The 13,103-nt window shown below is 35.5% G+C and overlaps 3 protein-coding genes across 3 annotated transcripts; all 3 read left to right on the top strand.

Moving 5' to 3' along the window:
- Positions 1-211: 211 nt before the first annotated feature.
- LOC118050173 (thiamine-repressible mitochondrial transport protein THI74-like) lies at positions 212-3,954 on the top strand. The gene is made up of 8 exons (XM_035060418.2): positions 212-568; positions 1,347-1,745; positions 1,900-2,114; positions 2,592-2,662; positions 2,769-2,870; positions 3,000-3,117; positions 3,281-3,416; positions 3,611-3,954. Exons 1-8 carry the CDS (start codon positions 488-490, stop codon positions 3,674-3,676), a joined length of 1,188 nt encoding a protein of 395 aa, XP_034916309.1. The 5' UTR covers positions 212-487; the 3' UTR covers positions 3,677-3,954.
- A 1,020-nt stretch (positions 3,955-4,974) lies between these two features.
- Positions 4,975-8,684, top strand: LOC118050174 (uncharacterized). Its single transcript, XM_035060420.2, has 6 exons — positions 4,975-5,232; positions 5,322-5,378; positions 6,288-6,441; positions 7,192-7,289; positions 7,406-7,471; positions 8,312-8,684. Exons 1-6 carry the CDS (start codon positions 5,104-5,106, stop codon positions 8,348-8,350), a joined length of 543 nt encoding a protein of 180 aa, XP_034916311.1. The 5' UTR covers positions 4,975-5,103; the 3' UTR covers positions 8,351-8,684.
- A 1,052-nt stretch (positions 8,685-9,736) lies between these two features.
- LOC118050175 (probable steroid-binding protein 3) lies at positions 9,737-11,160 on the top strand. Its single transcript, XM_073409729.1, has one exon. The coding sequence runs from the start codon at positions 9,785-9,787 to the stop codon at positions 10,034-10,036; it is 252 nt and encodes an 83-aa protein (XP_073265830.1). The 5' UTR covers positions 9,737-9,784; the 3' UTR covers positions 10,037-11,160.
- The last annotated feature ends 1,943 nt before the right edge of the window (positions 11,161-13,103 follow it).

Here is a 13,103-nt window from a genome sequence, read left to right as displayed (position 1 = left end):
CCCTGAGATTACCGAACACATAATCCACAAAGCCATGCACTTAGCCCAAAAAAAAAGAGAAATAAGAAGGTATTGCCATGTCATCTGGAACACGTGATGCGCTCCAAACGTACCTGGCAGGCTTTGATGGATCCCCTTAGATTTTCTTTCCTAAGTAACCTGATGAGCTGCCAAGTCATCTCAAGAACTGGACGAGTTTGTGTCGAAAAATCAACACATGCACAAGTCGTTGACAAGTAGCTGACGCTGTGAAACTGAAGACTTCAATTTAAGATTACTTTATTATTTTAATTTCTTTCCTCCAAAAAGAAACCGCAAGCAAGATGTCAAACTTTTGACGTTGGCATTCATGACGCCTTTGACTAAGATAGCCAAATTTAATACAAAAAACCTGAAAAAATATCAGCTTTATAGCAGATTTATGATAGCACAGTTCAAGTTTGGGATTTGTTTTTCATTTTCTTAGGATTTGGTGGTGTTTTGGATAATGGGTTGGAAGTACAAAGCAGGGTTAGGATTGATCAGCACTTTTGTGATAATATGGGTCACTTCTGCAGAAGTCACTCAGGTAAGACTCTGTTTCATATATTCTCCGTGTTTCTTTCTTTCTTTCTGTTTAATTTTGGTTATTTGTTTTCTGTTTGGTTGCCAAGAAGAGGTAGGAAAAAGAAAGGACAGCTAAACTTGTGTATCCTTATTAATGAAATGGAAGAAAACTCTACATCTTGAAGTTTCAGATTCTTGGTTATTGGTTTCGTTAATTCACCACTGTTTGACTGATAAGATTCCAGCTTACAACATCATGATTCCATCTTACCATGGAAATTGAATTGAAAAATTCATGAATTTCCATATTTTGCATCCTCTCTAAGATTTATTATATTGATAAAATTAAAAATTTGTAAAATTCACTTGCTCCCTTGTGCTTTGGTAGTTAATCGGGATTCTGAGGAATTCAGTAAGGTCAGCTGCTTTGCTTAATGTTGTTTTGGTCATAAAGTGTTGATAAACTTGCCTCAACCAAGGTAGAAATCTGTAGAACTCACAGTTGCTTACTGTTATTTGGGTGCCGAAGATTGGAAAAATTTAGGACATCTGAGTATTTTCTTTTCCCATTTTCTTATTGTTTCCCGCCATGCAAAAAGATTTCTTGAACCATCATACTTTCTGCAGTTACCATGGAAGTTTTGAATGCTTTTTTCCCTGTGTTGGGTACTGTTGGTATATCTTCCTTATTTCCGAATTCATTGATGGTATGCATGTTTGGTGTTTGTCATGTTGTTGATGATCACCATCCTTACGTTCATATAAATAACTTGAGAACTCACACTTCTCGTTTTCTGCAGCGAATCTTTGAAACGTATAAACAACCATTTGCAATCACGTATCTGGGGGTATCTCTTATGGTCGTCTATCTACCTATAGCACTTGTAAGAGACTGGTTCTGTAGCTTGTTCCATTCTGGTTTGTCTATGCACCTTCACAGTGGCAACTCTGTCATTGGCTCGACCATTGGACTCAATATCCCGCCGCTTAGGATCAATGATATGAACGATGAACTGGAAAGTGACCTAAGAGGTTGCCTAATCACCGACAAGGATATTGGTGAAGAGGGAGAGGGGTGGCCTTTGAACGTGAAGGACGAAGAAGATGAACCCAACTTGCTTCAGCATAATTCTGAACTTTGTTCATGGGAAATTTGCAAGTGTAGTTTATATCTTGCTCCAATATGGTTTATTACAGAGGTAACATGATTTGTGCTATTGTCATCTATCCCACAAGAGTCTTTTTTCCCCAGAGGAGCTTGTTTTGGTTTTCGTGGTTTTTCACGAAACTTCAATTATAAAGGTCCCCTCTTAACTAGCTTGTCCAACTAATTTAGTTGCTTTGGCGATGCAGTATTTGTCAAATTCAGCACTTGCGAATACAAGTGTCGCAAGCACAACAGTCTTGACTTCTACTTCAGGGCTTTTCACCCTTTTATTTGGAGCTGTTCTTGGACAAGAGACTATAAATTTTGCTAAGGTTGTGGCAGTTTTTATCACCATGGCTGGTGTTGCTATGACCACAGTCGGAAAAACTTGGGCACGGGATGAAGCGTCGAGCTTTTCTGAGTAAGTCAAATGCAACCTGCTTAGCAGCGGGAAGTTTTTTTTTTTCAAGGCTTCATACTTTCTCTCTTTCCAACTTCAATATTAATAGATTGAGTCCCCTGGACTCTATATAGACTTCATATTTCATGCAATATATCATGTTGTTTTCAACCATGGATCTGAGATACCTTAAATGATCTAGTTTGCATTGAGGGCTAGAGTAAAGAGCTGATGCACTCTAGGGAGGAATCTATCTGAACTGTTTGAAGCAATACTCGTTTCCTGTATAAATTCGCAAAAAAGCATCGGTCTTTAGTCCTACACACCATTCTGATTGTCCCATCAGACGGCTTGCTTTGTTGAATCAAAGGGATCCTTCTGTTTTGTTAATCATCCTCATAAAATATAATCCATGGATCACATCATCTGCTCTAACCTATAATTGTCTCTTTCTTTTCCAGTTTTCTAATACGGTGTTTTGTTCATATTGTTTCGAAGGACAAGAAGGCACTCCATTATAGGGGACATTTTTGGTCTTTTCTCAGCAATATCATACAGCTTGTTTACAGGTAAAACTGGGTGATGAACAAATTTGAAAACTGCACAAATCTTAACTTTGACTCGATTGTTTCTGAAATTTCCTGTTCGATTGTGGACTTCTGGTCTCAAATGCAGTACTACTCAAGAAATGTGCTGGATCAGATGGGAATAAGGTTGATGTGCAGAAGTGCTTTGGATACATCGGTCTCTTCACGCTTCTTGGCCTTTGGTGGCTTTGTAAGCAGTTTAATAATTCTTGTATCATTGGCACTTAGCTGTTGTAAATCTTTTTAAGACAAGAAATACTTGAACGAGAAGTGGCTATAAAAGTTAATTACTGATTACATAGCAATGTTGTTCCCGCAGTGTGGCCACTAAATGCTGCAGGGATCGAACCAGCATTCAGCTTTCCGCATTCATGGTCTGTTGGTGAAATTGTGCTGTTAAATGGCTTTGTGGGAAGTGTACTATCTGACTACTTCTGGTACGTTGCTAAGTATTTGTTTCTCTGTTGTGGACTCAAGATTTTCTACCTGTCTTTTCTGCGAGCAACACTTTGTTTTGATTCCTATAAAAAACTAATAAAAACTGCAGAAGAGAGAAGATATATAGCACAGTTTCTAAATGCGTAGGTTATGTTGCTGCAGGGCCCTCTCAGTGGTTTGGACAACACCATTGGTTGCGACGCTAGGCATGTCCTTGACAATACCCCTCGCCATGCTAGCTGACATGGTTATACATGGTCGTCACTACTCCGCAATCTACATATTCGGATGCATCCAGGTACATACGCTTCCTTTCATTGATTCTGGGAGTTCATTTCATACAAACCCTTCATCGGAATACAGTGAGGCGTTCTACTCTAATTCTGTAGCCTTCATTTCTTCCTCAAATCAGCCAGTTTCAGACTCAAAAAACACCATTCGGCGGTGACGATAAGAGCACAAACTTCTACTAATTAGCTCTGTTGAACACAGGTTTTCGCAGGTTTTATTATAGCCAACATTTCGGATAAATTTTCAGTGAAGAGGGAGTTATTATAGCAGAGGCTTGTAAACAACGGGAATATACACACCATCTGGGAAGAAACAAGCTCTCCCCCTCCTGCTGTACTGTGAACAAAACAAGTAGCTACTGCTTGTTCTATATAACATCTACTGTATTAATCTGTCAAATGTTTTCACCGGCACAGCAATCCTTAAGCACTGGAAATTGAGTTTCTCATCTACTATATTCTAATGTTTGTTTCTAACACGAGCTCAGTAATCAAGCTTGTTCTGCTGCAGACTTTGTCACATAATGTTATGTTCCTTTTCTTTTCCATGCCCTAGCTGAAGTAGCTGATCTACCAAGATCATGCAGGGCTGAGCTATTTCCAGCATGCTAGCTGAACATAAAAAACCAGTGTTATATGGCCGGGCTTGCCGGGATACTGCCTAGAGGTTTTTCAGCTTGAGTTGATCCATCAACTCAGGTCATGGCTTCGAGTTGTGTTGATCCCGACCCTCATAACTATGTAAAAAACCTAATCCGTTCATGTGAGATGTCTCATTTTTGCATCATTTGAATGCAATGCATCAATTAATCAAGTTATTCGTTAATCAAATTATTTTAAGCTATATATGGAGAGTGCACAGTCTTTGTTAGGGTTTTAGACAGGTTATCTATAACCTAGTACAAAGCCTCTTCAAGCTTGTGACCAGGCCTGAAGACTCCAGCTACGAATTCCAGTTTTCAAACGATTTCAATGTTAAATTCATTAAATGACCTTTTTATTTACCATTTTTTTTTATATTCTCAAGGTTTTAAGTGTTTTGCTGGATATTACGGAGATTCATAGGGGAAAAAAAACTAGAAAATTAAGAAAAAAAAAAAAAAGTCCATGAGAATGCATTGAGTTAGAGTTTTGTTTTTTGAAAAAAAATTAGTTTTTATTTTATTTTATTTTAAACTAATTTTATATTATTTTTAATGTGTTGATATTAAAAAATAAAAAAATATTATATCAATATATTATTAAATAAAAATATTTTAAAAAATAATTGTTATTATAATATTAAACAGATTGGACGGCTACATTTATCTCGTAAAATCATATCTTCAATGATATAAATACTATACCTTTGCTTTAATTTTATTTACTTCAGTAGCATATTTGCTATTTTTGTGGGCTGGTTTAAGGATATTCTCTGTAGTCGAACCAAACAAAAAATAGTACAATAAAAATTGAAACTTTTTTAAAATTATAGGGGTATTATTGAAAAGGTTTAAATGCTTGAAACATAAATAGAATATCAATGAAACTATAACGACAAATATATAGTTTTCCATTGCTATCTTACGAGACTCCATTCCTCATTAGACATCCACTTCTATTCTTGTCTTCTTCTTCTTCTTCTTCTTTGTGAGATCCGGATTATCAATCAGGATCACACAAAAATCAGTGAAACCTGACTGAGTTTGCAATCCAATGGACAAGGGGAAAGCTGTGATGGGGTCAGGGAGAAGATGGGCCGTTGACTTCACTGACAATTCAACACTCCCTTCTTCTCGTGATATCCCTGATCCTCCTGGCTTCTCGCGCGCCTCTCAAGATCAGGTTCGGTTCTCATAATCCCTCTCTCTCTATTGATTTGATTTGATTAGTAGGTAGTTTTTGTGGGTTTTTTATGGTGACGTGTTTTACAGGAGGATTCGGCTGTTACCAAGCAAAAAAAGGATGCTGAAGCTAATTGGAAAGCTCAGGTTTTTTTTTGTCCAAATTTTTATCTTTTTTTTTTAAGAAACATTTTGGGTTTTTGCTATTGATTTATTGGCTTGTAGGAATTAATTGATATGCATAGAGGAAGTGAAAATCTTGTCGTTTGTTAATTAATGCTGTATTTAGTAGATTTAGAAACTTGCAGGGATTGAATGTAAAAGTTGATATTCTATTCATGGGTAGTGGTGGATAAAAGGTAAAAAGAAAAAAGGGTTCCTTTGAGAATTCTTTTTTGGGTTGGTGATTTTGACTGTGTTAATAGTTGTGATGATGATAACAATGACTTTGAAGGATGTCTTATGAGTTTATGGATGTCTGAAAAAAGGGTTAAAGGAATGTCCTTTTTGTTTGTAATGGAAGAGTTAGTGGTTAATGTATAAGTGCATGGTCATAAAAGGATTAGCTGAAGGCACAGTAAGTTGGTATGGTGTAGATTTTTAATTTGTGGCAAAATGGGATTGTGGAATTAACGAATTTGTTTTGAATCTTGTATAATGTTTATATAGTCAGTCAATGGTTGTAAAAAATTAAATTTGATGGCTTATACACAGGGGGGGGGATTGGGTGGATGAGGGGAATGGTGACAGATTTTTGTCGTGTGAATGATGGAAAGGTAAAAGGGATTTTGAATGGTTGCAATTATGGTGTCTTAAAAGACACTGTTTTGAATCTTGAAACATGCAAAACAAATATTTCATATTTGGCTGCTCAAAGAAATTTGACTTGGACTGAAGGAGAAGAGTGATGTTTTTCCTGTATGCTGTTAAGAGTTCTCTCAGCTCTGTTTTCTTAGTCAATCTTATGTTACCTTGGTTTACTTGTTTCTAACATTTCTTTGAAGTTTTCAAATATGTATATTGCTAACAATGCAATCATCTTTATGTTGTGAACAGAAAGCTTGGGAAGTGGCACAAGCCCCCTTCAAGAATTTACTAATGATGGGCTTCATGATGTGGATGGCTGGAAATACAGTGCATCTATTTAGCATTGGGATTACATTTTCGGCTCTTTGGCAGCCCATAGGAGCTCTTCAAGGAGTTGGGAAGGGTAAGCTGGCCTGAGTTCAACTTGTCACTACTCTGTTTTATGTGCTTTTTTGCTTGTTCTAAACCTTGCTTACATTTTCTTAGAATAATAACCTAGGAAGAGAAAGGGTAAGCGGGGGACTTTTTAGTGGGGAAGAGTGGAGGGTCAAGTTTTTCATGCCTGGATGATTCATGGTATTCAGCCAAACCTTTTATAAGGATAAGATACAAAATTAAACAGGCATTCTCTAAAACCTATCTCTCTCTCTCTCTGGGAACTTCTCTAACAATACAAAATACCTTTCAAAATTCAAACAGTACTCTTTTCTCCCTTCAGTATCATATTTCTTGCTGCCTATCTTGCTCCCATGAAGAGTATATTGTACGCACTTTTATCAACTTCTGAATCAGGGCACTATATTTGCTACCTATTTCCTCTTGTAAAGAATAGAAGGGATTGTATCATTGTTAATCAACTGCTTGATCTGTATACATGGGATTTGGATAGTTTTGTGGGAAAGTCAATTAGATCTTCTTCTCTACTCAATAGTTTCCCTGCCCTTAACTTTCAGATTTTTGTTTTTTAAGTATCTTTGTTCTGTTTTTTCTAACTTGTGGCCTTTTCTTCGTAGTTCTTTCCATAATTAGTATCTGCTCTACCATGCATTAGAGTGATTAGGGATTACATTTGTTCCCATGATAGTTGGCATTTGCATTTTTTGGTCATGAAGTTCATTGATCTGAGATTCAGTTTATTTTGTTTTGTTTGCAGTTTTCGAGCCTTACAAAGACAGTAAAGTGGATCTTCTTGTACCTAAGTTAGTCTTTATTGCCCTAAATTTGGGTGGTTTAGCATTGGGTATTTGGAAGGTAAGATGCATTTTCCTCGTCTCTCTTACATGAATTGCGCTTCAAGAAAGAAAAAGAAAAAAGAAAATTTGAAGCAAGGATATCCAAAGATTTGTTTCATGTTCAATTTTTGGCAGCTTAACGCATTGGGGCTTCTTCCAACACACGCATCAGACTGGGTTTCATCCCTACCCCCTGCTAAGGTTCATTTCTTCTTCGCAATGATTTCAACTTGCAACTGAGCACTTTAGAAAAAAAATGACAGAACTTGCATTTTATCTTCCTTTCATGTGTTATAATTTGTTTGCATGTTTTTATATTGCGTGGTAAACAACTTCTGGTTGGAGTAAAAGGTGAGCTTTGTATTAAATTGCCCCCTTGCAATGTATGGCTCCAGGGGTTTGATAAAATATGTAGAATAATTCTTAATTTTTACTAGGACAAGGATTCTGCAAAATTGTTACCTAGTATTGTTTTCTGTCTCCATTCATGGGATGGTATCACTATTCTCTCTATACATACTTGAGGCATTGACTTGAATTAGTAGTTATTTTTACTTTCTACAAGGAAAAAAAATACAGGATAAAACCTATTAGGAAACCTGTTAGACTAAAATAAGAAAACCAAGGAGAAAGGGGATTATATGGCTTACTCAAGCTCTGTAGATGGGTTCTAAGAGTTCCAAACAATCTTATGCTTTGTATTTCTTTTTTTTAGCAATGTCTACTGGACACTGCCACTACCAGGTATATCCTCCATTAATGATCTCAAGGGCCAACGATTTGTGATTCTTTCTAATGATTTCTTGACAATTTTTATGATTTGCTCTTTCGTTCTGCAAACCAGGGTTTTGTCTGTCTGAGAATTTTCACACTGCGAAGAGATTCTATAATTGCCTTTAAATCACACATTAACTCAGTAAAGACTTAGCTATTTAGCTTAAAACTTTCTATGTCATGAATTTTGCAAGCACAGATGTTTTCGGAGTTTCTTCTCCAGGACTAGGAACCTTACTAATATTCGTTTGCTTGTTTAATTTTCAGGAGGTCGAATATTCAGGTGGTGGTGTTTCTCTGCTCTGATGTGCTTCTTTTAGATCATTTACCTTCTGTGGGCAAGAAGACAGGTTGGAACAAAGAACTTCGCAAAGCCAGACCAGATTTGGATCTATTCTTGGGCGTGGCCTGTTATTGGTGGGTGTGGTCACCATGGACAATGGTACCATTTAGATTGTTTTGAAATTTCTTAAACCATGTAGACATTAACAGGATTGGGTTTGTTGTAATGCAGAAGTCCCTATGACATACTGAATAGATGATTATTGAACTTGAGGTGATAGACTAATAGTCCTTTTTGCCAACACTCAAGTTTATTATTTCTATTAAACATAAGGTTTTAAGCAGTGCTTGTGACAAATTTTGTTGCATTAGCGTGTGGTTATTATCTCGGCACACAGAAGAGATGAGGGCAGTAGGGATAGAAAAGACATGTTTTCATGTGATTATTATTTTGAAATGATAGAAAGTCGCTTTAAAATTGTCCTGAAAATATATTTATTTTATGTTTTTATTTTTGTTTTTTTAACGAAATATGTTTTTATCTCTTATATATATTTGTCTCATTTTGTTAGGAGACATTAATCAAACATAATCTAACATAACATTATCTGGATGTCATCAAATGTGTTAACGAGTCTTGTCTTCCATAAATGAAGAAATACTTAGCACAGGAAATTGAAAAACATATGGACTTTTTGAGCATCTGTAATTCTGTATTGCTGTTTGGATGGCATGTTTAGCTCACAATCTTCTCTCTTATAGAAGCCAAGAAATCACACAGCAGCATTTTCTTCAACTAGAAAAATCTTATTATGAAATGCTAGTTGGTGTGGCTAGGATCAAAGTTAGCTCATACCATCCCAGATTATTACAAAAGCACTTGGAAAATTTCGTATGATGAATATTGAAAATTTTCAAAGCTTATTACATGACCAGCTATTTAGAAATTTTATGAAAAATTTCTGTTGATTTTGTTTTATGGTCAGACATTTGCTTGCTTGTCAGCCTGGCTCGGTGACTTACATTACAAATTTAAAATCTAAGTGAATTAAGTTTAATTTTGAATTATTTAGAGAATTGATTTATCAAATTTAGTCAGTTAACTGATAGATTTTTTCAAAACTTGAGTGAGAGATTATCAATATTTTAAAAAAACTTATCTAAAATAAAAATATTTTAGACAATTTTTGTTTTTAAAAAAGGGTAACTGTTTAATAAATTGACTCATTTAACCTTGACAGAGCATTGAACCAGAGCACGAGCTGAATGTTATAATTGGTTAAAGGAAAACACCTTAGTTAAGAAGTAAACTCCTTTAGCAACTCAAAATCTGTCAGTGTCTGACATCTAAAAAATAATGTGTGGTTAAAAATAACCCCATATGACAGACTAACGATAGGTCACTCACTCACTACCCTTGTCCCTGTCACTCTCGCTCTCACCAAACAAAACCCATTAATGGATTTCACAGTAGATCAACTTCTTCAATACAATGGCACGAACCCTTCCAAACTCATCTACGTAGCAATCAAAGGAAGAGTCTTTGATGTGACGACAAGCAAAAGCTTTTATGGACCAGGTGGTTTTAATGTAATGTTTGCAGGCAAAGATGCAAGCAAGGCTTTAGCTAAAATGAGTAAAAATGATGAAGACATCTCTTTTTCATTACAAGGACTTACTGAGAAAGAGATTGGTGTACTTGATGATTAGGAAAAGAAGTTTAAGGCAAAGTACCCTGTTGTTGGTTGTGTTGTCTTAAAAACGTTTAGAGCTTTATGTGTTTAGTGTGGTCTATTTGTGTTTGGCAATAATGGATTATATGACTTTTGTAAGAGATTATGGGTTATGATGTTTTTATTGGGTTTGGATAGTGAAGGTTGTGTGAGTATATAATAATGTGTTCAATTTAGGGATTAATGATTAAATCCGGGTTGTGTGGAATTGAGATTTTTGTGTTTGGTTAATGATCTATTGCAAAAATTATGTTGTTTTAGGGCTATTAGTCATGCTGTACTAGAGCGCTTTTGATAATTTTAATTGGTTTTCTTTTACTTGCTTGCAATAAATTTTGGTCTATGCAACTTGATTTTGTTCATATTGTGGAGATTGTTTTGTTTGTTCTTCGCTGTGTGCTTTTACTGATTCAATGTAGTCCTTACTTAACCTGTTATAGACAGTTAAGGGAGTGGAAAGAATACTTTTAAAGTGTTGGCAGACATGGTTATTTGTAGGCGTGAAAGAATGCTAGAAGTTGAAATAACGCGCGTGCTTTGAATAGGGAAATATTTGATTAGAAGATCTATTAGGAAGGGAAACGAATGAATATTGTCCGTTTTCATCCATGATTTAGTTCATGTTGTTGAACTATGAAGTTTTACTAAGTTTTAATTGTGTTGTAAAATTTTTTTGCTTTGTTCTTTAACTAGATATGAATGAACCAACACATGCAATTGAAGTTAAATTTTCTCAATATTTGTAAAGAAAAAGGTAGTGAACCAACATGAATGGAGATGGAGTGCATAGATATTTGTACATTGAAAATGGATTATACTTCATAAAAATTGGCTTGTGTGGGAAGCATTCCAATTGATTTTAGTTTTTTTATGTGTTATAGTTGTTTTAAACATGACTTTTAGCCTTTTAAAGGATGGAAGAACTATTAATAAGGAACATTCTTATATGTTTCCCAGAGAAAGTTCTAGCACATAGGTTTTTAGCATGGTGCTGCTATCTTTAAAAGGCAAAATTTTATGCATGTGGTGATGTGTGATTTTGAGAACTCGTGCATTTGTGAATGCCAAAAATAGAAACTATTAATTAGTGTTTGAGGTGATCTGAAGGTGATTTGGAACTTGAAAGTAGACTCGTTTATTAAGTGATTTAACATATGAGATTTAGGGATCTAAGGATGAAGACTTACCCCCTACTCTTGAAGGTTTTAATTACTAAGAGAAAGCCAACTACTCTATTTTTAGATGTCTTATTTCATCAGTTCCTAGCTTTTATTTGCTCATGTGCTTATGCATTTCACTGTGGTGGCTAATATTTTTTGCTTTTTTGTTTGTTTAGGCAAGGATGGTTGTGCCGACGCTAATAATTCATGAAAGAATGGATGGATGAATATGATTACTTAACTGCTAGTATATTCTCCTTTGTTTTAATGAACCAAAATTCTTAAGTGCATTTGAAATTAGATTTCCCCAAACTTTGTAAAGAAGAAGAAGGCACCGAACAAAAAGGTACAGAGACGGAATGTATAGATTTTGGTGATGTGCTGACTATTTTAAACTTGATTTATAACCCTTTTTAGGATGAACAGACTACTGATAAGGAACATTCTTACCAGTGTCCCTAAAAAGTTCTACCATATAGATTTTTGGTGCTTGGTGCTGCTATTTTCACTAGACATAATTTAAGCATTGATGTCTAATTTTAAGGGCTAGTGCATCGATGAATGCATAGGAGGAACCTCCTATGTCTTTGAGCTTATCTTCAAGTAGGAGAAGAAGTTGAAACTATTAATTAATATTTGAAGTTGGTTGAGGGTGACTTGTATAGGACTTGGAAGTAAACCAAGTGATTTAAACTAGCACGTGAGAATTTGGATTCTTAGGATGAATACTTCTTCCCTACTCTACAATGCTTTAATGACCGAGAGAAATCCATGCACCTTACTGTAGATGTCTTGTTTCTCGAGTTCCTAGCTATTATTTGCTTTTAGGTGTATGTATCTCATTGTGTTAGCTGGTACGTTTTGCTGTTTTGTTGGTTTTAGGCTAGGAGGGTGATGTCTATTGCTAATAATCCATGGAAAATGGATTGATGGATGAATAAATAGCTTTGGATTTGGAGTACTTTCTTGATACTTTTGATCTTCTACTTTGAGTTGCCGCTGACATGCACTTTTCCCAGCAACCTGAGTTTATTGTGAGGATTGCTTATTTCTTAGTATCTCTAGAACTGAAGCTTTGCCGAGATATTGCCTTTTTACCTGTACCTTGTTGTATGGATAGATGAATACTAGGGTTTCCTAACACTGCTAATTCATGACTATGTTTTCTTAATGTATTATAATTGGTTGAATGAAAATGATTATTCTGTGTTTTTTTGTAGTTTCTTGAAAGAGTGCAATTCATGTGAAGAGGTTTGATAAATAATCTATAGATCAACTCCTTGACAACATTTTAGGCTTGCATGGAACTGGGATACTTTTACTTTCACTAGAGGTACTGCTACACAGAAGATTGAACACTGAACTAATGTGTGTTGGATTATTGAAGTAAACAAGAATTTCCCCTGACAAATAAATTCCTTCTACATGAGATCTAAACTTGAGACCATCACTTTAAGAGAAGTGCCACTCGTTACTCTCAACTAATTCCTCCCAAGTTCTTGCAATGCCTGGTGCCCTGGTTCCTCCTAAGATTCTCTTCAAATTCTTCATTGAAAATTGTTAACTAGATTTCAATGAAACTAGTGCATTTCCAGGAAGGAATGAAAGGAAAAAGATGTGAAAAAGAAAACAATGGACAAACCCCATTAACATGTTAGAGTTCTTTGGTGGTTCAAATGCTTCTATAAAAGGTTTCCAAGCAAAAACATCAACAAGTTGGTATGTCCAAGTGGTTAAGGAGATGGACTTGAAATCTGTTGGACTTCACTTGCGTAGGTTCGAACCCTGCTGTCGATGGTTTTCTCTTTTACATATGAATGATTTCACTTTGGTTCTTTTATAACATATCCATAAGTAATGTATGAAAAAAAAAAACAGCTTTTA

The sequence above is a fragment of the Populus alba genome, chromosome 6, assembly GCF_005239225.2.
Source record: "Populus alba chromosome 6, ASM523922v2, whole genome shotgun sequence".
In the NCBI taxonomy this organism is placed as follows: Eukaryota; Viridiplantae; Streptophyta; class Magnoliopsida; order Malpighiales; family Salicaceae; genus Populus; species Populus alba.
The sequence above is the reverse complement of the archived record's forward strand: the minus strand, read 5'-3'. Positions and strand labels throughout refer to the sequence as shown.